Source organism: Rattus norvegicus, chromosome 9 (assembly GCF_036323735.1).
Source record: "Rattus norvegicus strain BN/NHsdMcwi chromosome 9, GRCr8, whole genome shotgun sequence".
In the NCBI taxonomy this organism is placed as follows: Eukaryota; Metazoa; Chordata; class Mammalia; order Rodentia; family Muridae; genus Rattus; species Rattus norvegicus.
The window spans coordinates 25,634,135-25,659,241 of NC_086027.1; the positions used below are offsets into that span (position 1 = coordinate 25,634,135).

At 38.9% G+C, this 25,107-nt stretch overlaps 1 protein-coding gene across 6 annotated transcripts in view; it reads left to right on the top strand.

Annotated features, from left to right (window-relative positions):
- Cd2ap (CD2-associated protein) overlaps positions 1–25,107 on the top strand; it is a 99,898-nt gene that overhangs the window by 54,064 nt on the left and 20,727 nt on the right. For 4 of the 6 annotated variants that reach the window (XR_005488895.2, NM_181475.3, XM_039083539.2 and 1 more), the window contains exons 5-13: positions 1,096–1,216; positions 10,581–10,768; positions 12,990–13,068; positions 13,428–13,522; positions 15,375–15,479; positions 17,752–17,788; positions 19,079–19,141; positions 23,152–23,317; positions 23,942–24,084. Coding sequence is in view for 5 of the 6 variants with exons in the window: in NM_181475.3 (NP_852140.2) it covers positions 1,096–1,216; positions 10,581–10,768; positions 12,990–13,068; positions 13,428–13,522; positions 15,375–15,479; positions 17,752–17,788; positions 19,079–19,141; positions 23,152–23,317; positions 23,942–24,084 (997 nt within the window). In the remaining variant the exon portion in view is untranslated. Of the gene's footprint in view, positions 1–1,095; positions 1,217–10,580; positions 10,769–12,989; positions 13,069–13,427; positions 13,523–15,374; positions 15,480–17,751; positions 17,789–19,049; positions 19,142–23,151; positions 23,318–23,941; positions 24,085–25,107 lie in introns of those variants that run through there. The other 2 variants (XM_039083538.2, XM_039083541.2) reach the window with 2 other exon arrangements.

Sequence of the window (25,107 nt, forward strand, 5' to 3'; positions counted from 1 at the left end):
CTCCAGAGTGTCCCCCTGCCCCCGTTCTTTTCATTACAGATTTTATCCCCTTCCTGGTCCACCCTCTTGACTGTTGCCCATACCTCCTCCCCACCCCCATGCCTCCATGAGGATGTCCCTACCACCCCTCTCCCACCAGACTTCTAAACTCCCTAGGGCCTCCTGTCTCTTGAGGTTAAAATTTATTTTTAATTATGCATATGTGTGTGGGTCTGTGCAGGCATGTCCATGTGTGTGCTGGTACTTGAGGTTGTTGGAAATGTCTGAGTTCCAAGAGCTAGGATGATTATAAGCTGTCTGATATGGGTGTTGGGACCTGAACTCTGATTTTCTGTATTCTTGATTTCAGAGTGTGCGTGTGCGAGCATGTGTTTTATGCTTGTGTTATAGCACATGTGTAGAGGTCAGAGGACAACTTTTGAGAGTCAATTTTCTTCTACTGTGGCTTTCAGGGATCAAACTCAGGTAGTTAAGGTAGGCAAGCACTCTTACTGATGAGTCATTTTACTGGTCCGGGAATTCATATTCTTAAGAGTTATTAAGCTTTGTTCAAACAAAAATTTTATTTTTGTTTGTTTTTTTTCCTTTTCTTTTTTTTGGAGCTGGGGACCGAACCCAGGGCCTTGCGCTTGCTAGGCAAGCGCTCTACCACTGAGCTAAATCCCCAACCCCTCAAACAAAAATTTTAAACTAAAAGATATGTTATATTTATAAAGCAGGGCCCAGTAATGTGTGAGTGCTATTCCAGTCAGGAGCTATGTGTTTCCTTGGTTATGCATTTAACTCTAGTATCTGTCAGTTTAGTAAAAAGTATTTGCTTTACAGGATGTAACTGATTGTAAGTCTCATTGTAAACATTGCAAAAGGCAAATAATATGATGCTTTCCATGCATGACTCATCTGATACTAGTTTAGAAATATTAATTAGACTTATCCACTTAAACCATTTTCCCTTGTTGTGGTTTCTTTTTTTTAAGTGCTTCTTTTACGTCATTTTGCTCATTTGCTCATTTATTTTTACAGTTCTATTTTTCCATAGAATGAAGGTTTTCACTTAAAGGAATTTTATTACTTTTGAGCTGTGAACTCTTTCAGGTAGAAGAAGGCTGGTGGAGTGGAACCCTGAACAATAAGTTGGGACTGTTTCCCTCAAACTTTGTGAAAGAATTAGAGTCCACAGATGATGGTGAAATGCACGACGCTCAGGAGGAATCAGGTTGGTGGAGACACTGAAGTGCTCACTGTGACTTTTTCTTTGCGTTGCTCCGGTGCGTGTTTAGTAAGTTTCAGCTAACGCAGTCTTAAACACAAGGCATAATGGAAATAAAAGGGAAACCATGCCTGGCTGAATGGCTTCTGCTTTCCAGGCCTCTGCTCTCTGCATTGCTTATGGGCACTACTCTTCGTACGGCTGACTGTGTAAATGGCTGCCTTAATAATCAAGAAAGCGTGCAGGAGTATCTCACTCGATTTTCATTATTCTTACGCCAGATTCTGTTTTCTCTGCAGCCAAATCATCTTTTGAGGAATTTTGTTTCTTTGCTTATTTTATTCTGAATGCGAGTCTTATAGTAGTCCAGGTTGGCCTCAAATTCATGGTAATTCTCCTGCCTCAGCCTCCCAGATGCTGAGATTTCAGGCATGTACTAGAAGTGTTTCTTTTTACTTGGGTAATAATGGAAGAGTTCTGTACTCTTCACACGGATGTGCGCTGGGAGCCGTCCACCCTGGGCTAGCTACTGCTCATGTTCGCTCTGTATCTGCTTTAAAAACCTCATTAATTTTTTGAGAAGAAGGATAGTCTCACAGTTACATTATTGTCACTGTTAGTTAAATCAGGACACTTTATATTGATTATGTTTCACACATAGTATATTTCTAGATTTCTTTAACTGTTCTTTTGTACTTTTGTAATGATTTTTTTACTTCTGGTCCCAGGACCACACACATTATTTCTTGTCTTTAGACTTGTTCCTTTTTTTTTTTTTTTTTTTAATCTTCTTTTCTGGGCATTGAGATGTTTGGAGAGCGTAGACCAGTTGTTTTGATCTTTCTTGAGTGGATTCAGTGCATTGTTTAGGAGCTGGGGGACTAGCTTCTAGGGTTAAATACAGACATGACTATCAGAGGACTACAGTTTATTTCTAAAATGTCATAGAATTTGCATATAATTTAGGCGTAATTGATTGCATACATTAATTTCCAGTTTTTTTTGCAGTTGACTATGATTTTATTAAGTAAATATATTGTGAATGTTAGTTAATAACATGGTTTGAAGTAATGTATATAAAAGTGAATGAGTTAGTAACAATTTTCGTTTCTCTTTTCCCCCATCTTTATTAAATTGGGTATTTTTTATTTACATTTCAATTGTTATTACCTTTCCTGGTTTCCAGGCCAACATCTCCCTAACCCCTCCCCCTCCCTTTCTATATGGGTGTTCCCTTCCCCATCCTCCCTCCATTACCGCCCTCCCCCCAAGAATCCTGTTCACTGGGGGTTCAGTCTTGGCAGGACCAAGGGCTTCCCCTTCCACTGGTGCTCTTACTAGGCTATTCATTGCTACTTATGAGGTTGGAGCCCAGGGTCAGTCCATGTATAGTCTTTAGGTAGTGGCTTAGTCCCTGGAAACTCTGGTTGCTTGGCATTGTTGTTCATATGGGGTCTCAAGCCCCTTCAGCTCTTTCAGTCCTTTCTCTGATTCCTTCAACGGGGGTCCCATTCTTAGGTCAGTGGTTTGCTGCTGGCATTCACCTGTGTATTTGCCTTATTCTGGCTGTGTCTCTCAGGAGGGATCTACATCCGGTTCCTGTCAGCCTGCACTTCTTTGCTTCATCCATCTTATCTAGTTTGATGGCTGTATATGTATGAGCCACATGTGGGGCAGGCTCTGAATGGGTGTTCCTTCTGCCTCTGTTCTAAACTTTGCTTCCCTATCCCCTCCTAAGGGTATTCTTGTTCCCCTTTTAAAGAAGGAGTGAAGCATCCGCATTTTGGTCATCCTTCTTGAGTTTCATGTGTTCTGTGCATCTAGGGTAATTTGAGCACTTGGGCTAATATCTACTTATCAATGAGTGCATACCATGTGTGTTTTTCTGTGATTGGGTTACCTCACTCCGGATGATATTTTCCAGTTCTATCCATTTGCCTAGGAATTTCATAAAGTCATTGTTTTTGATAGCTGAGTAGTATTCCATTGTGTAGATGTACCACATTTTCTGTATCCATTCCTCTGTTGAAGGGCATCTGGGTTCTTTCCAGCATCTGGCTATTATAAATAAGGCTGCGATGAACATAGTGGAGCATGTGTCTTTGTTATATGTTGGAGCATCTTTTGGGTTTATGCCAAGAGAGGTATAGCTGGGTCCTCAGGTAGTGCAATGTCCAATTTTCTGAGGAACCTCCAGACTAGTTTCCAGAATGGTTTGTACCAGTCTGCAATCCCACCAACAATGGAGGAGTGTTCCTCTTTCTCCACCTCCTTGCCAGCATTTGCTGTTACCTGAATTTTTGATCTTGGCCATTCTGACTGGTGTGAGGTGGAATCTCAGGGTTGTTTTGATTTGCATTTCCCTAATGACTAAAGGTGTTGAACATTTCTTTAGGTGTTTCTCAGCCATTTGGCATTCCTCAGCTGTGAATTCTTTGTTTAGCTCTGGACCCCATTTTTTTTTTTCCCTTTTCTTTTTTTCGGAACTGGGGACCGAACCCAGGGCCTTGTGCTTGCTAGGCAAGTGCTCTACCACTGAGCCAAATCCCCAACCCCCTGAACCCCATTTTTTTTCTTTTTTCTTTTTTTCGGAGCTGAGGACCGAACCCAGGGCCCTGCGCTTGCTAGGCAAGTGCTCTACCACTGAGCTAAATCCCCAACCTCTGAACCCCATTTTTTAATAGGGTGATTTGTCTCCCTGCAGTCTAAGATCGTGAGTTCTTTGTATATTTTGGATATAAGCCCTCTATCAGTTGTAGGATTGGTAAAGATCTTTTCCCAATCTGTTGGTTGCTGTTTTGTCCTAACAACAGTGTCCTTTGCCTTACAGAAGCTTTGTAGTTTTACGAGATCCATTTGTTGATTCTTGATCTTCAAGCATAAGCCATTGGTGTTTTGTTCAGGAAATTTTCTCCAGTGCCCATGTGTTCGAGATTCTTCCCCACTTTTTCTTCTATTAGTTTGAGTGTATCTGGTTTGATGTGGAGGTCCTTGATCCACTTGGACTTAAGCTTTGTACAGGGTGATAAGAATGGATCGATCTGCATTCTTCTACATGCTGACCTCCAGTTGAACCAGCACCATTTGCTGAAAATGCTATCTTTTTTCCATTGGACAGTTTTGGCTCCTTTGTCAAAAATCAAGTGACCATAGGTGTGTGGGTTCATTTCTGGGTCTTCAGTTTTATTCCACTGGTCTGTCTGCCTGTCTCTGTACCAATACCATGCAGTTTTTAATCACTATTTATTGCTCTGTAATACTGCTTGAGTTCAGGGATAGTGATTCCCCCTGAAGTCCTTTTATTGTTGAGGGTAGTTTTAGCTATCCTGGGTTTTTCTTTATTCCAGATGAATTTGCAAATTGTTCTGTCTAACTCTATGAAGAATTGGGTTGGAATTTTGATGGGGATTGCATTGAATCTGTAGATTGCTTTTGGTAAAGTGGCCATTTTTAGTATATTAATCCTGCCAATCCATGGGCATGGGAGATCCTGAGATCTCCTTCAGTTTCTTTCTTCAGAGGCTTGAAGTTCTTATCATACAGATCTTTTATTTGCTTGGTTAATGTCACACTGAGGTATTTTATATCATTTGGGACTACTATGAAGGGTGTTGTTGCCCTAATTTCATTCTCAGCTTGTTTTTCTTTTGTGTAGAAAAAGGCTACTGATTTATTTGAGTTAGTTTTATACTCAGCCACTTTGCTGAAGGTGTTTATCAGCTTTAGTAGTTCTCTGGTGGAATTTTTGGGATCACTTAAATATACTATCATATCATCTGTAAATAGTGATATTTTGACTTCTTCCTTTCCAATCTGTATCCTTTTGATCTCCTTTTGTTGTCTGATTGCTCTGGCTAGGAGTTCGAGAACAATATTGAGTAAGTAGGGAGAGAGTGGGCAGCCTTGTCTAGTCCCTGATTTTAATGAGATTGCTTCAAGTTTCTCTCCATTTAGTTTAATGTCAGTTACTGGTTTGCTGTATATGGCTTTTACTATGTTTAGGTATGAGTCTTGAATTCCTGTTCCTTCCAGGACTTTTATCATGAAGGGATGTTGAATTTTGTCAAATGCTTTCTCAGCATCTACTGACATGATCATGTGGATTTTATCTTTCAGTTTGTTTATCTAGTGGATTATGTTGATGGTTTTCTGTATATTAAACCATCCCTGCATACCTGGAATGAAGCCTACTTGATCATCATGGTTGATTGTTTTGATGTGTTCTTGGATTCTGTTTGCAAGAATTTTATTGAGTATTTTTGCGTCGATATTCATAAGGGAAATTGGTCTGAAGTTCTCTTTCTTTGTTGGGTCTTTGTGTGTTTTAGGTATAAGAGTAATTGTGGCTTCATAGAATGAATTCTGTAGCACGTAAGTTCCAGTCTTATTTAAAATACCTGCCTTAAGGTTTCTATTGCATTGAAGAGACACCATGAACACAGCAACTTTTAGAAAGGCAAACATTTAATTGGGGCTGGCTTGCAGTTGACAGGTTTAGTCCCTTATTGTCTTAGTAGGAAGCATGGCAGCATGCAGGCAGACAGGGAGCTGGAAAGGAGCTGAGAGTTCTACATCTGGATCTGCAGCCCTGGGTATGGCTTGGACTCCTGAGACTTCAGACCTACACCCTAGTATCTCACCTCCTCCAACAAAGCCACACCTACTCTAATAAGGCACCTCTCCTAATAGTGCCCCACCCTATGTTATGGGTACCATCCTTTTCAAACCACTATAGTACCCAAAACAATGGAAATACTTGTCTGTCTTTCTAAGTGAAAACAGGAAAAGTGAGTAAAGAAGCAACCATCATATACCTAATCATATTTCTACTTGGGTAGTGACCACACTGGGGCTTTGCTTGAAAGGCTCTTTGAAATATTCTGATGGCTTCTTGTCTGATTTAGGATTCTTTTATTAATCACTTCAGGATTGATGCCTTTCCTGACTGCTCTGTATAAAAAACCATAGCTTCCAACTCTTTAACTTCACTTGTTTTCTTTGATTTCTTTTTGAAGCAGACTTTACTCTTCCTTATTAACATGACAGAGAGAGAGAGAGAGAGAGAGAGAGAGAGAGAGAGAGAGAGAGAGAGAGAGAGAGGAGAGCGCGCAAACTACTTACTAGAATATATAAAGTTTTGTTAATTGCTAAATACCTATTTTGTGGAATAGTGTGACATGTTGATGTTTTGAGGGTATTGGTATTACTCTTTAATGGCGATGAAATTGGAACTTCTGATTATCCACTTTGTAATAAATTACAGCTGGGCTTCTGGTCCTTTCTTTTATGCTGATAAGTGTATGGAGGGCATGGACAAGATATAAGGTAATAGACATTTTTTAGTTTGGTTGCCCTGTCATTTCCCTGTGGATTCTAATTTCCCTCAACCATGGTTGAGATATCGGAGCAAAGGTCTGAGAGTCCATTTAATGTCAGTAGAGGCACATTAAACATGAGATCTAACAGTGAAAGACTGAAAGGATGCTGCATGTTAATACTGCTGTTCATTTAACACACACAGTTTGTTTCTTTTTAGTATCGAGTGCTTGTACAACATACTGTGCCAGACTGGGGATTCAGCAATTAATAAGAAAGCCGCTCCCCCTCCAACTTTGAAGCTTTTGTTTCATTCAGAATAAAAGGTTATTTATAAAATATGTCAAAGTTAATGCAGTTTGACCCAAAAAATATTTGTGAAAAGAAACAGCAGAGCACTACAGATTTGTGTGAGAAGGAGCGTTTTTTATTTTTATTTTTATTTTTATTTATTTTTATTTTTTTTATTTTTTTATTTTATTTTTTTTTTATTAACTTGAGTGTTTCTTATTTACATTTCGAGTGTTATTACCTTTCCCGGTTTCCAGGCAAACATCCCCCTAATCCCTCCCCCTCCCCTTCTTTATGGGTGTTCCCCTCCCCACCCTCCCCCCATTACTGCCCTCCCCCCAACAATCACGTTCACTGGGGGTTCAGTCTTAGCAGGACCAAGGGCTTCCCCTTCCACTGGTGATCTTACTAGAATATTCATTGCTACCTATGAGGTCAGAGTCCAGGGTCAGTCCATGTATAGTCTTTAGGTAGTGGCTTAGTCCCTGGAAGCTCTGGTTGATTGGCATTGTTGTTCATAAGGGGTATCAAGCTCCTTCAAGCTCTTCGAGTTCTTTCTCTGATTCCTTCAACAGGGGTCCCGTTCTCAGTTCAGTGGTTTGCTGCTGGCATTCGCCCCTGTATTTGCTGTATTCTGGCTGTGTCTCTCAAGAGCGATATACATCCGGCTCCTGTCGGCCTGCACTTCTTTGCTGCATTCATCTTGTCTAATTGGATGGCTGTATATGTATGGGCCAATTGTGGGGCAGGCTCTGAATGGTGTTCCTTCTGTGTCTGTTTTAATCTTTGCCTCTCTATTCCCTGCCAAGGGTATTCTTGTTCCCCTTTTAAAGAAGGAGTGAAGCATTCACATTTTGATCATCTGTCTTGAGTTTCATTTGTTCTAGGCATCTAGGGTAATTCAAGCATTTGGGCTAATAGCCACTTATCAGTGAGTGCATACCATGTATGTCTTTCTGTGTTTGGGTTACCTCACTCAGGATGATATTTTCCAGTTCCAACCATTTGCCTACGAATTTCATAAAGTCGTTGTTTTTGATAGCTGAGTAATATTCCATTGTGTGTTTTTGATAGCTGAGTAATATTCCATTGTGTAGATGTACCACATTTTCTGTATCCATTCCTCTGTTGAAGGGCATCTGGGTTCTTTCCAGCTTCTGGCTATTATAAATAAGGCTGCAATGAACATAGTGGAGCACGTGTCTTTTTTATATGTTGGGGCATCTTTTGGGTATATGCCCAAGAGAGGTATAGCTGGATCCTCAGGCAGTTCAATGTCCAATTTTCTGAGGATCCTCCAGACTGATTTCCAGAATGGTTGTACCAGTTTGCAATCCCACCAACAATGGAGGAGTGTTCCTCTTTCTCCACATCCTCGCCAGCATCTGTTGTCCCCTGAGTTTTTGATTTTAGCCATTCTCACTGGTGTGAGGTGAAATCTCAGGGTTGTTTTGATTTGCATTTCCCTTATGACTAAAGATGTTGAACATTTCTTTAGGTGTTTCTCAGCCATTCGGCATTCCTCAGCTGTGAATTCTTTGTTTAGCTCTGAGCCCCATTTTTTAATAGGGTTATTTGTTTCCCTGCGGTCTAACTTCTTGAGTTCTTTGTATATTTTGGATATAAGGCCTCTATCTGTTGTAGGATTGGTAAAGATCTTTTCCCAATCTGTTGGTTGCCGTTTTGTCCTAACCACAGTGTCCTTTGCCTTACAGAAGCTTTGCAGTTTTATGAGATCCCATTTGTCGATTCTTGATCTCAGAGCGTAAGCCATTGGTGTTTTGTTCAGGAAATTTTTTCCAGTGCCCATGTGTTCCAGATGCTTCCCTAGTTTTTCTTCTATTAGTTTGAGTGTGTCTGCTTTGATGTGGAGGTCGAGAAGGAGCGTTTTGAAGAAATCATTCATATAGTGAGACCTCAGTCAATAGGCAGTGCCTCAGCATACTTGAAGAAGAGTGAAGGAAAAAAGCATAGGTTTTTCAAGATCCTGAAAGACATTCAGATCAGAGTGACTATTAGGTGATTAATAGGAGAATGTGGTAAATGTTAGGGATGGAGAAACTCAGGTTAAGGCATTAAAACACTCAGTCACAGAGAAGGCTTGCCCGGGAGTATAAAATGATCAACTATTTTTACCAGCTGGATTGTTTTGGCTGTAGTGTGGAGAGTACAAGTGAAGAAGAGTTGGGTAGCGGACCAGTTGAGAGAGTTTTGGTGATGTGTAGAAAGAATATTTGTGTAAACTAGAAAAATGCTGTGGTGATGGGTAGAATGGGAGAGCTATGCAGTAGACGCTGTATTACATAGGATGTAGTGGTGGGCTATGGCGAGAGACTGGAGAAGAGGCCCGGAGGTTACCAGGTAGTCCTTGGTTGATGCAGATGCTGTTGCTGAAGACCGGTTTAAGGGAGAGATGGTGAATTTACTTTGGAGATCTTGAGGTAGAGACCTGCTAGGGAATATGAAAATATCCAAATAAAGATAATCAGGATAACCTCTCTTTATCCCATTCCCCTCCCTCCCTTTCTCCCTCTCTTCCTCCTTCCTCCCTCTCTTCCCATGCTTATACACAAACACAAGAAGAGCTGGGGACCGAACCCAGGGCCTTGTGCTTGCTAGGCAAGCACTCTACCACTGAGCTAAATCCTCAACCCCCATGGGGCCATCTTTAAAGCATCTAGACTGTCGTAAAATTAATGATAAGCTGGATTGTTTCTAATTGTTATGTTTTCATCAGGTGTCTGTGTTGTATTACTCTTCCTTAACACCCAGTATAATTCACGATTTCCTTGTTAATGTTTCAACAAAGGATTGCATTTGGGATTTTTAAAAAAAAATATTTTATGTCACCACATGAGGGTACAACGTGTGAAGTAGCGATGCTGTACCAATTTAACTAAAGAACTAAAGGGACAGATTTCAGGGTGAATAGTGAGATATTTGTTCAATGACTGTTAGTGTACATTTGAGCTATTGTAGAGGTGGATTTAATAAGCTGTGAACAGAATGCTAATAAATACTGGGATAAACCAAGGTGAGACGAAGAGAGCAAAGGAATAAACATGAATAAGTAAATAATACAAGTAGAAATTTAGTAGATTTAAACATTGGTAATTATTAAATATAAATGGTCTGAAAATTGACAGGCCAAGATTGCCAAACTGGTAAATATACTGTCAGAGCCTTAAAACAGGTTACAAGAGAGATAGAACTGGATATTCTCTATAAGACTTACTAAATCTAGGATGGTTCTATTAATATCAAAGAGTCTTATACGAAAGAACTACTACTATGAAGCTTCTTTTATAGTCCAATACTCTTTGAGGAATCTCTACCTGCAGATCCTAACATCAGTGTTAATCATTCCACATCAGTCAGTCATCTCCTGCTGGGTGCCACTTCCTAAATGTCCCATCACCTGCCTATACCATTTGTATTGGGACCAGACTTCAACCACATGAACCTTTAGGAGACAAACCATATCTAAGCTGTAGCATCTTGCTGAGAATCTTTTGCATTAGTTTCCTGAATTTCTTAGTCATACAGATACTTATACTTAGAATACTTACTGTTTTATATCAACTTATCAACAACAATCAATGTAGTATCCTTCCTGCTCTAGGATGTTTGAATACCATGTTATTTATCTTATTGACGTCATTCTTTTTAAATTACAAAGTATAAGGCATAGCTATTGTAGAAAGTGATGTAAAGATTTTTATAATTCTGGGTATCATTCTTCAAAAAGAAATTATTCTTTTAGAAGTTTCTTTGACTGGCCCTACCTCACCTATGCCATCTCCGGGGAATGGGAGTGAACCAGCTCCTGGATCAGTTACACAGCCAAAGAAGATCCGAGGAGTTGGATTTGGAGACATTTTTAAAGAAGGCTCTGTGAAACTTAGGACAAGAACTTCCAGTAGTGAAACAGAGGAGAAGAAATCAGAAAAGGTAGTGTACTGGTTTGGTTCTCTTACTGTAGTATACACAGACCAGAAGTAACCTGGGGGAGGAGAGTGTCTATTCGGCTCAGTCTGTTATTGAGGGAAGTCAAAGTAGGACTCATGGGAATGGAGCGAGGAACCACGGAGAAAAGCTGTTTCCTAGCTTGCTCAGCTAAGCATAAGAGTGGTTTTCAAAAGTCTTCTCTACCAGCTTGCTACATAGTTTTCTAATTGTGAGTTGGATTCAGGAAAGAGCTCTTCTGCTTCCTGCCCAGACTTGCCCTCCCCCCCCCCCCTTCCCATCTTTGAGATTCAGTGGCTTTAAGATTTTAGGGCCTAGTCCAGTGTGATGATGTCCCTGTTTAAATCCCAGCACTCAGGATGCAGAGTTAGGCAAATCTCCAGGAGTTCGAGGCTTCTCTGGTCTACATTGCAATTTCCAGGCCAGTTCGGGCTACATAGTAAAATGCTTTCTTTAAAAAAAAAAATGGTAAAGGAAAGGAAAGACAGAAAATAATTATGGGCTCCAGTCGACTGTGACAATTGTGTTCTATAGTTTCTCGCTCTGTGAGGGACAGTGGGTTACTTTGAGCTCTAAAAGTGTATAATTGTATTAAATAACTTTGATTAGTGATGTTATATTAGTATCCTGCCAGTCATAATTAATGATGTCTACTACTCAGCTATTAGTGAGAGTAATCTCAGAGTTACCTTATTTAATAAAGTAGAATGATACCATTTTAAGAGATCCAGTTACACTTGGGAGAAATTAAAGTGGGTATTTTGGAAGACACAAAAATAATGATAGATTAATTATTGGTGTATTAACATTTTTAACCATTGAGGACTAATGTCATATATACTGACTGAGGGAGTAGAATACTCAAGGAAACAGTTGTTGAAGGCGGTGCAGACCCTTCCGTACTGTATGGAGAAATGTCTGAGAAGACTATGTAAGTGTACTTCGTTAGAGCACCTAAATGTTTTCATTCAGAGCGGGCTAAATATGCCCTCTATTTCCGGGACGGGGTGGGGGAGTGATGTAGATTCCATTTTCATGTATGAAGCGCTCAAAAAATATATTGTATACCTGTAAGAAATGCTTAAATATAGATAAGTAAAGTACATTTCAAAAGTCCCCTCTGTTTTAAGGTCTAATGTTGCTAAGAGTCCATCCACTTTTGTAGGTTGAGAGCTGGGCTTTAGGACTAAAATGACTGTCTGATGGGTTAGCTGCTTCCTAATGTAAAAAGGAGGATTGGTAATCCCCACTTGATGCAGAAAATTGTAAGGATTAAGTTTTAATATGCATCTATTTTAGAAATTATTAAATCATAATGTGAACACTAGAGTATAGTTATCATTTTTAGATTGTTTAAAAAGTTAGCGACTTTTGGTCCTGGAAAGAGAGCTGAGTGGTTAGGAGCACTGGCTACTTTCCCAGAGGAACTAGGTTACATTCTTAGCAACTACAGCCATCTGTGTCTCCACTCCCAGGATCCACTGTCTTCGTTGGCCTCCATGGGCACTGTACACACGTGGTGCACGGTATACATATATGAAGGCAAAACACTTATACATGTAATAATACTAGCTATTCTTTGAGGAATTTTTGAGATTGCTAATTTTTTATTGTTTAGTTTTAGGATCATTAGGGAGGGATGGACAAATGTAAAAGAAAATGGTTTAACAGTCATTTCCTGGGCTGGAGACACAGCTCAGCAGTTAGGAATTCATATTGTTCTTGTGGAAGACCAGAGTGCAGTTCCTAATATCCATGTCTGGGGACTCAGAGCCACCTGTACTTTGATCTCCAGGCCTCACCAATACCATCCTTTGGCCTTTATGGCATCTGAATCCATGTGCATGTTTCCGCACACAGGCATATATACAGACATTTAAAATTAAAGTAAAATCTTAAAACCATTCTTTATTCATTTATTTTTGTTTTATATGTGTGGATGTTTTGCCTACATGTATATCTCTGTACTACATGTGTGCCTGGTACCATTGGAGGCCAGAAAGGGGGTTGGATCTTCTGAAACTAGAGTTACAGATGGTTGTGAACCACTATGTGGGTTCTGGGAATTAAACCTGGGGCTTCTGGAGGAGCAACAAGTAGTCTTAACCACTGAGCCATCTCCCCAGCCTGAAAAGTACAATCTTTAAAGAGCGTATTATTTTTATTTTAACTTAAGCTAGTTAATGTTGTCTTTTGTCTCTTGTAGCCTTTAATTCTACAGTCACTGGGCTCTAGAACCCAGAATGTGGAGGTAACAAAACCAGACATAGATGGCAAGATTAAAGGTGAGTTCTAAAATAAACTCCTATAGTATAAATACGCTTTATATTACTAACCCACTAGAGGAACTTGTTATAGTGTACCAATTCCCAGAATAGTAAATCCTACTGGAGAAAAGTGCACGAGGCTTAGAATTCTGATGTGTTATGTTCACTTTAGAATCTTAGTTTTAACCATTCCTGATACATATCAGACACTGAGTAATATCTGAGTGATAGTGAAGTCTTTTTTAACATCGAGTTTACATTTTAAAGTTATTTAACCTTTAATTCTTAGTTGAGTATATTACTTTGCACAGAGGCTTAATAAGTATCTGCTGCATCAATCAATCTGTAAGTCACAGTATTTATATTCTTTGTTTCAGCTAAGGAATATTGCAAAACAGTATTTCCCTATACAGGAACCAATGAAGATGAACTTACGTTTAGAGAAGGGGAGATAATCCATTTGATAAGTAAGGTAAGGTAGTCTTAGTGATCCATCATTCACAGAAGTACCTTCTTGTGTTGCCTCTAGAGTATTAACTTTATTTGGACATTTTATTTTGGGGTTCTGGGAAATCTTTTCAAAAGGTTTTATTGTGTGTATTACTTAAAATTGATATATTAAAAACCAGTGATTGGGCTGGAGAGATGGCTCAGGGGTTAAGAGCACTGACTGCTCTTCCAGAGGTCCTGAGTTCAATTCCCAGCAACCACATGGTGGCTCACAGCCATCTGTAATGGGATCTGATGCCCTCCTCTGGTGTGTCTGAAGACAGCTACAGTGGACTCATAAGTAAAAATAAATCTTAAAGAAGAGTGATGGGGGGCTGGAGAGATGATTGAGCAGTTAAGAACACTTGCTGGTCTTACAGAGGACCAGGGTACAGTTCCAGCACTTACATGTTGTTCAGAGCCATTCTAACTCTAGTTCCAGGGGACTAGACACCCTCTTTTCACTTCTGCAGGCACCAGGCATGTGCATGATGCATATTCACACATGCAGACAGAATAACCAAATATTTAAAATAAGAAATCTGAAAAAGAAATGGCCATTATTCACATTACTTACTCCTTTATTAACTCCAAGAACTGTATAACCTAAATGTTTATTAGTAACAGGTCAATGGGACTCATCCTCCCAAGTGAGATGGTGAACCCATGATGGGGGGCGTATCTCATGCCATGCATGTGGAATTCCAAGGACAACCTATGGGAATTGGCTCTCTCCAGATTCCACACTGCACCACCAGATTTGAACTCAGGTTATCAGGCTTGATGTCAAGGCCCTCTATCTGCTGAGCCATCTCCCCATTCTTGGTACACCTATTTTAAAGAAATAAATGATTGTTTAGGTCATTCTAAGGATAAATTCTGAGGCCATATAATGGGACAAAAATGCTCCTGTATTTAGATCTGGGTACAATGTTATAATAATAATTACTTATGAGAGAATAATACTTTTGCTATAATTCTGTGATGTCTTTTGTTTTGAAGTTCATCTTACTGTTTAAACTGTTAACATTTGGCTTAGTGTATGTGATGTTTTGGAAATATATTTTATTGTGTACTTTTAAAGTATACACATTATGAATTCAAGAAAGATAGCAAAAAGGTTACTTTAATGAAACAAATATATCCTGTGTTTCATATAGCATCCCACATGGTAGATGATGTAGTCTACTCATTTGATACCACCCCTTATAATTTTAATATTCATAGTTAGACTGATAGAACTTAATATTTTATGCAGAATGCTAATTTCTAAAGCTACTAGATAAGTAATTTTCAGTATATACATATAAAATGTTAGGATAGCTTAAGACATTAAACCAGATGTTTGTTTGTTTTTGTTGTTGTTGTTGTAGATAATGGGGGGGTCTTGCTCTGGCTAGCATGGACCTCTCTAAGCTGGCCTCAAACTCCAATATCTGTGAGTGTCAGCCTCCTGAGTTCTGGGATTTAAGGCATGCACCACCACACCTATATTAAATTCAATGTATCTCCTGCTAAAAGTAATATGCGGGAATGTTTTTTTTTCTAGGAAAACTTTATACTAGTGTTCAGGTTACCCACCCCAGCCCTTGCCCTTTAAAGCTAATGGAATTCATCACTTTCCTAGCTCTTTGTGAACTTTCCCTCATTTAACTACTAGCTCGTGCCTGCAGAGGTAGGAATAGGAAGATGGTAAATTTGAGCTAGCCTGGGCTACCTGGTAAGGACCCCTTCGATTCACACACACAAACACACAAACACACACACACACACACACACACACACACGTATATATACATAGCTTCCATTGTGTAACTGTGTGATTTGCATTTTAGGAGACTGGAGAAGCAGGCTGGTGGAAAGGTGAACTGAATGGTAAAGAAGGAGTGTTTCCAGATAACTTTGCTGTTCAGATAAGTGAACTAGATAAAGACTTTCCAGTAAGATTCTGTTTGTATTTTAATGATGATAATACATTGCTTACCAATATTTTTTTCAAAAATAATGTTTTTGTATTGCTATTAGATACATTTCATAGTTTCATAAGATTGTACATTTAAGTAAAAAATTGATTTGCCATGAAACAGTATTATGTTTTAGTCCTGTATTTTATTCTTGACGTTGACTATATGTACTGAAAAGCAGCTTTGACTTGTTTATTTTCCTTACTTACCAAAAAGCTGGCTTTATATAAATTGAATAAATCCCTAACTTTCTGAATGAGAGTATTTAATGTTAATGAAGAGTGTCAGTTCATTTTAAGGTATTTTGAAGCTGAGCATTTGCCTCCTTATCCATGTATTATTTCTGTATTAACAAAACACTGAGTCATTCATTTGTACTAGATCATCTGCCTTTTGACACTCTCTCCCCATACAAGGCTGCCCCCGAGCTTACAAATGAAAAGGCAGAGCAGTTAGATGTACATAGCAAGATAGGTTGTCTACCTTTAGTTCAAGCCTTGTGGGGCATGCTACTCCTTGGAGTCTTTAATTTGTACATCACTGACAATTACTCTATAGGAGCTTAGGCTGTCTGAGTTCTGTCCCTTGCTATATTACATTCAGTCTACTTTTAATCTTTTCTTAATGAGCACTGTTTTTCTGCTTTTATTTTGTTACTTATTACTTATTCTTAACTTGGAGCAACATAATTAAAAGTGTTAGAAACTTTAATTGAGGGCGGGAGAGATGACTCAGTGGTTAAGAGAACTGACTGCTCTTCCAGAGGTCCTGAGTTCAAATCTCAGCAACCACATGGTGGCTCACAGCCATCTGTGATGGGATCTGATGCCCTCTTCTGGTGTGTCTGAAGACAACCACAGTGTGCTATATATAATAAGTGAATACATATTTAAAAATAAAAGAAACTTTAAATGAAGTCTTTAAATGAAGTGATTTAATACTTAGAAATTGAGGGGAAAGGAGACCTTTGCCTTTAACTGTAACTATGAGAATTCTTTAGACTTAAGAAGGAAAGCTATGCCTCTCTCTTTGTTACTCTTTTTGTTTAATTTCTCTTGTGTATTTCAAAGGTTTTTTGTGTTTTTTAACTTCCCTTTCACAGTTCATACATGGATCACATTCCCTCCCTTCGTTATTATAGTCACACCCCTTCTCACTACAGCCTTCCTTTCCAGCAGACCCTTTCAGGTTCCTGTTCTTACTGGTTACATTGTTGTTTGGACTCTTCTGTATTTATTACAGTTGGCTGTGGCTGGGCTGTATTCACCCGAGCCTTGAGCCAGGGCAAATTACCAGTGGCTCCAGCACAGAAAAATGACAGCTCATTTCTGGGATCCAGTCACTGCCTCTACCTTCTCACGGGGAGGGACCCCTCTGAGCCCTCCTCAGTGCATGATCCAGTCTGATGGGCTGCCTCAGTCTTGCTGCTTTGAGTTCATGGATGCACATCACATCCAAAACCAGCTCTCCACAGCACCCCTTTCCATGCCGTGTGTCTCACATTCTACGATGTTCCCACACTTTGCGGGGATGAGACACACGGGCAGCTGAGTGCTGAGTGCTGAGAGGGAGTTTACTCTCTGCACTCGCTTGTTAGGAGACAGCATTACATACAGGTTGCTAAACACAGAAACCGCTCTGATTGAGTCAGAGAGCAACACTATGAGTATAAATTTTATATTGTGTCTATATAGAAAGCATCAATAGTAGTTTCTCCATTGGGGCCTATTACTTACCCCTCCATGTGTTTTTCACAAAGTTTGTATCCCTGAGCTATGAAGAAAAGCAAATTGATATTTAGAAATCTAAAACTAATTAAATGAGCATGAAAACATTTTGCTCATCAAGACCTTTTCGATCTTACCTAATTAAATTTTTTAAAAAAGTATTTGACTAACTTTTGAGCAAGGAATCTATTTGGATGTAATAATATTTTTTCAGTGACCCTTTCTAGAGTTATGCTTTTCTTTAAAGATTTATTTATTTATTATATGTAAGTACACTGTAGCTGTCTTCAGAAATACCAGAAGAGGGCGTCAGATCTCATTACAGATCTCACATGGTTGTGAGCCACCATGTGGTTGCTGGGAATTGATCTCAGGACCTCTGGAAGAGCAGCCAGTGCCCTTAACTGCTGAGCCATCTCTCCAGCCCTGTTATGTTTTTAATATTTTATTAATTTTGGCAAGAATTAATTTATCTTAACTTTAAGTAGTTAATTAATTTTAATCTTTCTCCCTTTCTCCAGAAACCAAAGAAACCACCTCCTCCTGCAAAAGGTCCAGGTTTGTGAACACATCAGTTGTTTAGTTTGTTATTTTTAATATTCTGAAGTTAAGAAATCAATAAGGTAGGCCATTGAATTTTATAAGCAAATTCAGTTAAAATGAATAATTAAGGTAATTGAATCTATACAGAATTAAATGTTCACTTGAATTAAATGTTCATCTTTTTAAAAGTACAAATGATATAAAATAAGGATCTTAGTTAGAGATGGTGGTGCATATTTTTTTTTAATGATTTATTTATTTTATGTATATAAGTACACTGTAGCTGTCTTCAGACACAGCAGAAGAGGGCATCAGATCTCATTACAGATGGTTGTGAGCCACCATGTGGTTGCTGGGATTTGAACTCAGGACCTCTAGAAGAGCAGTCAGTGCTCTTAACCTCTGAGCCATCTCTCCAGCCCCGGTGGTGCATATTTTTAATCCCAGTGCTTTTAGGATTGTAAATTCAAGGCAGTCTCGACTATATAGTTAGACTGTCTCTAAAAATAAAATAAAATGGCGATCTTAGAGGTAACTTGGGCACTTCACTAGCAGGAATATTGAATTAATTAATAAAGCTAATCAAGTTTAAACCTGTTTTAGAATTACTTGACTGAAATACTTATTTTAAAACATTATTTTATGTGTATGGTTGTTTTGTGTGTCTGTCCATCCATCTGTCTGTCCGTCCGACTGTGCACCATGTAGATCTGGTTAGTCTTGAACTTATGTAGACCAGGTTGACCTATCTCAGAGAGATCTGCCTGCTTCCGACTCTGCAGTGCTGGGTTTAGAGGTGTGTCCCACAGTATCTGGCCCCATAATGTACTTTTTTATTCCTGTATTTATTTTGAACAAATGCTTCTTTACGCAAGTATTCCTAGATACCTAATTACAGTTCGGAGGCTTTGTGTGTGTGTTCTTTTTGTTTCCGGTTTTTGTTTTCTTTTGGTTTTTGAGACAGGGTTTCACTATGTAGCTGACAGTGAACCTTGAGCTAACTAGATAGTTCACATTAGCCTCAGACTTCTGCCTGTGCCTCCTGAGTGCCAGAATTTCAGGTGTGTTACAATTACGGCATCCCCGTTATACGGCTTTGCCACTGAAAGAAAGTGTAGTCTTATATGTGTAGATGCATTCAGAAGACAAATGTGCTAAGTCAGGGAACATTAGTGGTGTTAATCCAAATATACACGATAAATTATTTTGAATTCTAGTGTTTGATTGAGTGCCAGAAATGACCATCGTTTTGTTCTTACTCTGTATATTTTAAAAGTTAGTACTCACTGTCCTCCCCACTCCCAGCTCCAAAACCTGACCCGTTAGCTGGAGAGAAGAAGACCTTTCCTCTGAAGGCGGAAGACAGAGGTAAGGCTGCCCCCCCCCCCCCCCCTTGATCCCTCTTAGAGAGACGTGACCACCACAGTAGATCATGTACAGATCATGATCATTTGTTCATGTACTGCTTGATCTTTACTTTTCACCATCAGAGTTTTCCAATAATGAGGGTTGTGTCAAACTGATAGGAAGTTAAATCTTTGATCTTACTGAATAGGTTAGGGTTAAATGAATCCTTCAGTAAGATGAAGTATTTATTGTTTTGTATTAAGAAACTAGGTATTTAAGAAACTAGGTACTAGATAATTGACCTGTTATTTTTATAATGATTTGGAGAAAATAAATTTAAAAAAAATACTTTAGAATTTAACAGTGGAGATTACTAGGTATTCTTTAATCCATTGAGCATGAACTTGGAATGTTTTTGTAAGACACCATGCATTTTGTCAATGTTTTATATTAAGTTTAGGAAAGTAAGACTGTACACACACACACACACACACACACACACACACACACACACACACACACACACACACACACACATATATACACACACATACACTCTCTCTCTCTCTCTCTCTCTGTCTCTCAATTGGGCGGAGCCATGAATTTTTCTTCAGGATGCTTTTATTTCTATGTCCATGTTAACAGTTTAGCCTGTTGTCTCTTGCCTAAATTATTGTGACTTCTTAACTGATTTTCCCTCTCTCCCTCACCCCCTTCTTTCTTTCTTGTATTTAATTTTTGAGTCACAGAAAATTGAACCTGGGGCTAGCAAGATTGACTCACAGGTAATAGTACATTGCTGCACAAGCCTTATGGTCACAGTTTGGTTCCTGCAGCTACATCAAGGTTGTCCTATGACCTCTACCCATGTCTTGTGGCATGTGTGACCGCCCCATCCTGTACTCACGTAGTATAAGTTCTCCTATATGCCTTCTTCCCTTATAGGCACAGTCTCCTTACTGTAAACACCTGCATCTGAGTAGTGTATTGGTAGTGGCTGGTGGTTATAATTATAGTCGACATGCTGTTATCTTCAAGAGTTCAGACTGTTGAGTTTGCTACATGTTGTACATTCAGTTGGGTGGGCAAATACTTAGTGTCATGTGTACACCCTTGTGCCATCAGAGCACTTTGATTGTCCTGGATGTCCTCTGCTCTCTCTCTGTTTCCCTCTTCCAAACCTTTGGCAGTCACTCTTCCCTCACCTGTTCTATACTTTTTACATCTCCCATAGTATGTAGCCATTTTCATTGCCTTCTTTCCTTTATTATGTGTATGCAAACCTACCAGTGTTCTTATGACTTGGCACCTCATTAAAGCTTTCACTACTGTTTGATTTCTGTGCATGCCGTACTCAGTAAGGAATTCTTTGGTTGGTTCTAGGTTTTGCAGTTGTAAGTAAAGCTGCTGTTAACATGTGTGCAGATTTTTGTGCCAGTGTACATTTTAGTTCATTTACTTAAGTACCAAGCTAAATACTGAGGATGAAATAAATGCCAGTGATAACGGGATCATTTGGTAAGAGTGTGCTTCTTCTTGTAAGCAACTGCCAAACTAGTCCCATAGTAGCTGTACCGTGTTGTATTTTTATTTCAGTTAGTAGTGGAAGATTGTTTTGTGTCCTTGGCACTATGTAATGCTTTCTTTGTTTTGGATTTGTATTCTCATAACTGTGTGATGGTGTCATGTTTTCACTTTCCTAATGATGATTTCTGATATTGAACGTCTTTTCATGTGCTTGTCAACTTATATCTTTGGTGAATTGTATGTTAAATCTTTGTTTTTTTAAATCAGTTTTTTTAACTCAGTTTAAGAGTTCTTTGTTTATTTTGAGTAGCTGCCCTTTATCACACGTGTTTCTCTCTCTCTCTCTCTCTCTCTCTCTCTTTTTTTTTTTTTTTACAAACACCTTTTTCCATTGTGTGGGTGCTTATTTTTCTTGTAGAACAGAATTTTATTTATTTCCTTTTTTTTTAAGTTTAGATTTTTTTAAAAAAATGGATTATTATGTGTATATATGATCTGTGTGTCAATTCGAAGGTGTGTGTGAGTGGAGGACAGTTGTGGAAATTGAGTCTCTCTTTCTCACTGGGTGCAAGTTACCATCACACTCAAGGCCGTTTGAGTTTCTGTCTTTCCTGTTTTATATTGTAGGGATTTTCTATTGTCTGATTGTATGTTTTTGTCATTATATTTAAAACTCTGATTTGTTAGAGTTTTGTTTACCTTCTCAGCCTATTCCAGAGACACTTTACAGGCAGCAGAAGGAAGTCAGTTGGCCTGATGCAGAGGTGAAGGCAGACACAGGCATGTAGGGTTCCCAGTTGTGCAGAGGGTTCCGCACACCTTTAAGGGCACTTGGGAGTTTGCTTCGGGATTACTGTGAGGCCTTCTGAATGCTGGAAACCTCAGCAGCTGCCAGGAACAGGGAGGTGGAGAGTAAGCGCTGCCATTTACGTTACTGTGGAGGTCAGAGGAACAGTGAGAAGGCCCAGAGTATCAGGGAAACATACAGTTCCAGGCTTCTGTGTCCCAGGGCAAAGGATTATCAGGAACACGTGATTAGAAATAGAATAGGACAGTTTATTAAGACAGGGCAAAGGATTGTATCAGGAACACATGATTAGAAACAGGACAGTTATTAACAGTGGGAGTGGGCTAGAGGGAGGGATAAGTTTAGCAAAGACTCCTTTCTGCTAAAACATTTTTCAGTATTTTCTAGAATTTCAAATTTAGCTGGTGTAATGCTATAGAGGGCTACTTGATTATGGCCAGAAATAGGAAGTTTTGTTTTTTTTCTCCTAGTGGTATAGGTATGTGATGCATTATTATATTTTCAAGGCCGTGTAAAAATAGACTTTTAGCCAGGCATGGTGGCTCACACCTTCAGTCCCAGCACTTGGGAAACAGGAGGATTTCTGTGAGCTCAAGTCCAATCTGGTCTACATTGTAAGTTCCAGGATAGCCAGGACTAGATAGACTTTGTCTTTTTAAAGAACAAACAAACAAACTTTTATCTTAAAGGACTATCAGATTGCTATTTTTCACAAGCTCTAAGGGAATAATTATATACATGATAGAATATAGGCAGTATACTTGTTTTTATTTTGTAAGATTTGTCTGTATGACTATTTGTGCATGGTATGCATGGCTAATACCAAGGATGCCAGAAGAGGGCATCAGATCCCTGGGCCTGCAGTCGCAGACGATGGGTTATCATGTGGGTTCTGGGAACTGAACACAGGTCCTCTCCAAGAGCATCCAGTGCTCCTAACTTCTGAGCCAGCTCTCCATCCACCACCTTATGTTGTATATTTTTGAGAAATTTTTAATTTTAAAAGAGTTGTGTTGTTGGTTCAAGTTTAATATTTCCTAGTTCCTGATTAAGGGGAAATTTCATATAATTGCTTTTAGACTTTCATATACATTCTTTTCTCAAAGACAGTCATTCAGTGTTGGGCCTAAGTTTATTATTTGTTAATTGTGACGGTTACACTCACTAGTGGACTAGGGATCTGAACTGTGTGTCTGCAGATGATCTGTTAGTATTTGTGGTTAATACGTGAAAAATAAGGGTGTGAACACGCTGCATGTAGGTATAAGGGTGTGAACACGCTGTATGTAGGTCTGCAGTGTCTGGTGCCTTTTTGTTGGTGAAGTTGTTTTTAATGAGTGTGGCATACAGTTATTCATAATACAGTTATTTTTGCACTATCCAGAAATATCTATTCATTGAATTACTTCATAAAATAGTGTTAACACCCCTAACAGCAAAGACTACTGGAGGCATAGCTAAAAGCATGTGTTATATCTAATCAGGTGTTGAGTGAGTTTTGGCTTCCGTGGATCACTTTTTAAAAGGTTCCTAGACACATTATAGTGCAACCTTCAAACAGTGAACACTTATACACATACAGAACATGAAGGTTAATATTGGTCTCTGCCTCATGTTTTCCTAGCCTGGCAATAATGTATAAGAAAAACAGCCTAAATACTTTTTTATTAATAATAAGTACTTTTTAAATCATCAGATGAAAAATCACTGCTAGAACAGAAACCTTCTAAACCAGCTGCTCCTCAAGTCCCACCCAAAAAGCCTACTCCACCTACCAAAGCCAATAATTTACTGAGGTCTCCTGGAACAATGTACCCAAAGCGGCCGGAAAAGCCAGTTCCTCCTCCACCTCCAACAGCCAAGTAAGCCTTAACCTAATTTAAAATTAGACATTGATTACCTACAGTTTCAATTACCCTAAAGGGCTTGTTGCCTTTCGAAGTTTAAATACCTGTTTCCCGTACGTTTATTTCATGGTAGACTATTAATTTTATTAAATGTTAATCATATATTTAGAATAAATGAATGAAACTGCTTTTAACATTTCTGATTTTGTTGTAATTAGTTTTAGTGTTAGCAGCTTATGTTTATGCATAGTTTTACAGAACAGGTAGAAATCAGTATTCTGTTACACAAAATATCTTTAATGTCGTTAAACTACTATTTAAAAGTTCTATTTGGGGCTGGAGAGATGGCTCAGTGGTTAAGAGCACTGACTGCTCTTCCAGAGGTCCTAAGTTCAAATCCCAGCAACCACATGGTGGCTCACAACCATCTGTAATGAGATCTGATGTCCTCTTCTGGTGTGTTTGAGGACAGCTACAGAGTACTTATACATAAAATAATAAATAGATAGATAGATAGATAGATAGATAGATAGATAGATAGATAAAGAAAGAAAGAGAGAAAGAGAGAAAGAAAGTAAGTAAGGTAGTTCTATTTGGTCTCCAAGTGACTTTTCTTGCATGTTTGTTTTCTCATTTCAGAATTAATGGAGAAGTATCTACAATTTCTTCAAAGATTGATACTGAGCCCTTATCAAAACCAAAGCTAGATCCTGAACAATTGCCAGTTAGACCAAAGTCAGTAGACCTTGATGCCTTGGTAGCCAGGAACTCAAAAGAAACAGGTAAGCCAGAATGGGCAAAATTAAAAAAGGACTCAGATGGATTTTTAGACGCTTAAATTTGTATGCAACTTGCAGAAGTAAATAATGCCAACCAGTTGAAATGGGCTTAAAATTTAGTAGCCAGAGTGGAAGTGAGGATGCTAGGTGGGCAGAATATAGTTCTGTCTGAGCAGAAATTTCTTACTGAGAAGCAAAACATGAGCAAGACCAACAGACATGCTTAGTGCTTCAGTCTGTCTTGGTCATTACGTAATGACCATATCTTTTACGTTTGTCAGAGTTGAGTACATTTTGGTTTTTAAAATTTGAAAACGAGGACCTGGAGAGATGGCTCAGTGGTCAAGAGTACTGGCTACTCCTCCCTAAACCCACATGGTGGCTCACAGGCTTACAGCGGACTGTAGCTCTAGTTCCAGGGGATCTGAAGCCCTCTTCTGGCTGCCACCTGTATCTGCCCACGTGCTTTTAAAAAGTACTAGGATGACAGACTTTCAGTGCCAGCAGTAATTGTAGTTTATAAAACTTAAAAATATTTATTTTTATTTGGAGAAACCTGTTATCTACAAGAGAATATTTTATTATCAACAGGCTTCACTTTTACAAGTAGTGTTTCTTTAGATTTGGTTTTATTGTTTTTTGTTTTTTGTTTGTTTTTGGTCGTCTTGTGTTTGTCCATTCTTCGGGTTATTTATACAGTGGGAAGGTGGAGAGCTGGAAGCAGAGACATCTTCCTTTAAGAGCATTAGTATTCATTACTTTATGGAAATAGATATTTATATAACATTTTACACTTCTTTTTAGTTTCTTACATTTCTTAAAGGACTTTTCACGTATATTTTTAATTTTATGGTAGCCCTAGGAAACAGATGCTGTTTCCTACATTTTATATGGTAACAGAGTTACATGCAGACACATCAACACACTCAGTCACCAGTGATGAGCGCTACAGTCCTTGCATATCGATACGTGCTGTGGTGCTCTGAAGAGAGTCCTAGTGTCATAGAGGACTGTTTGGCTCCAGGC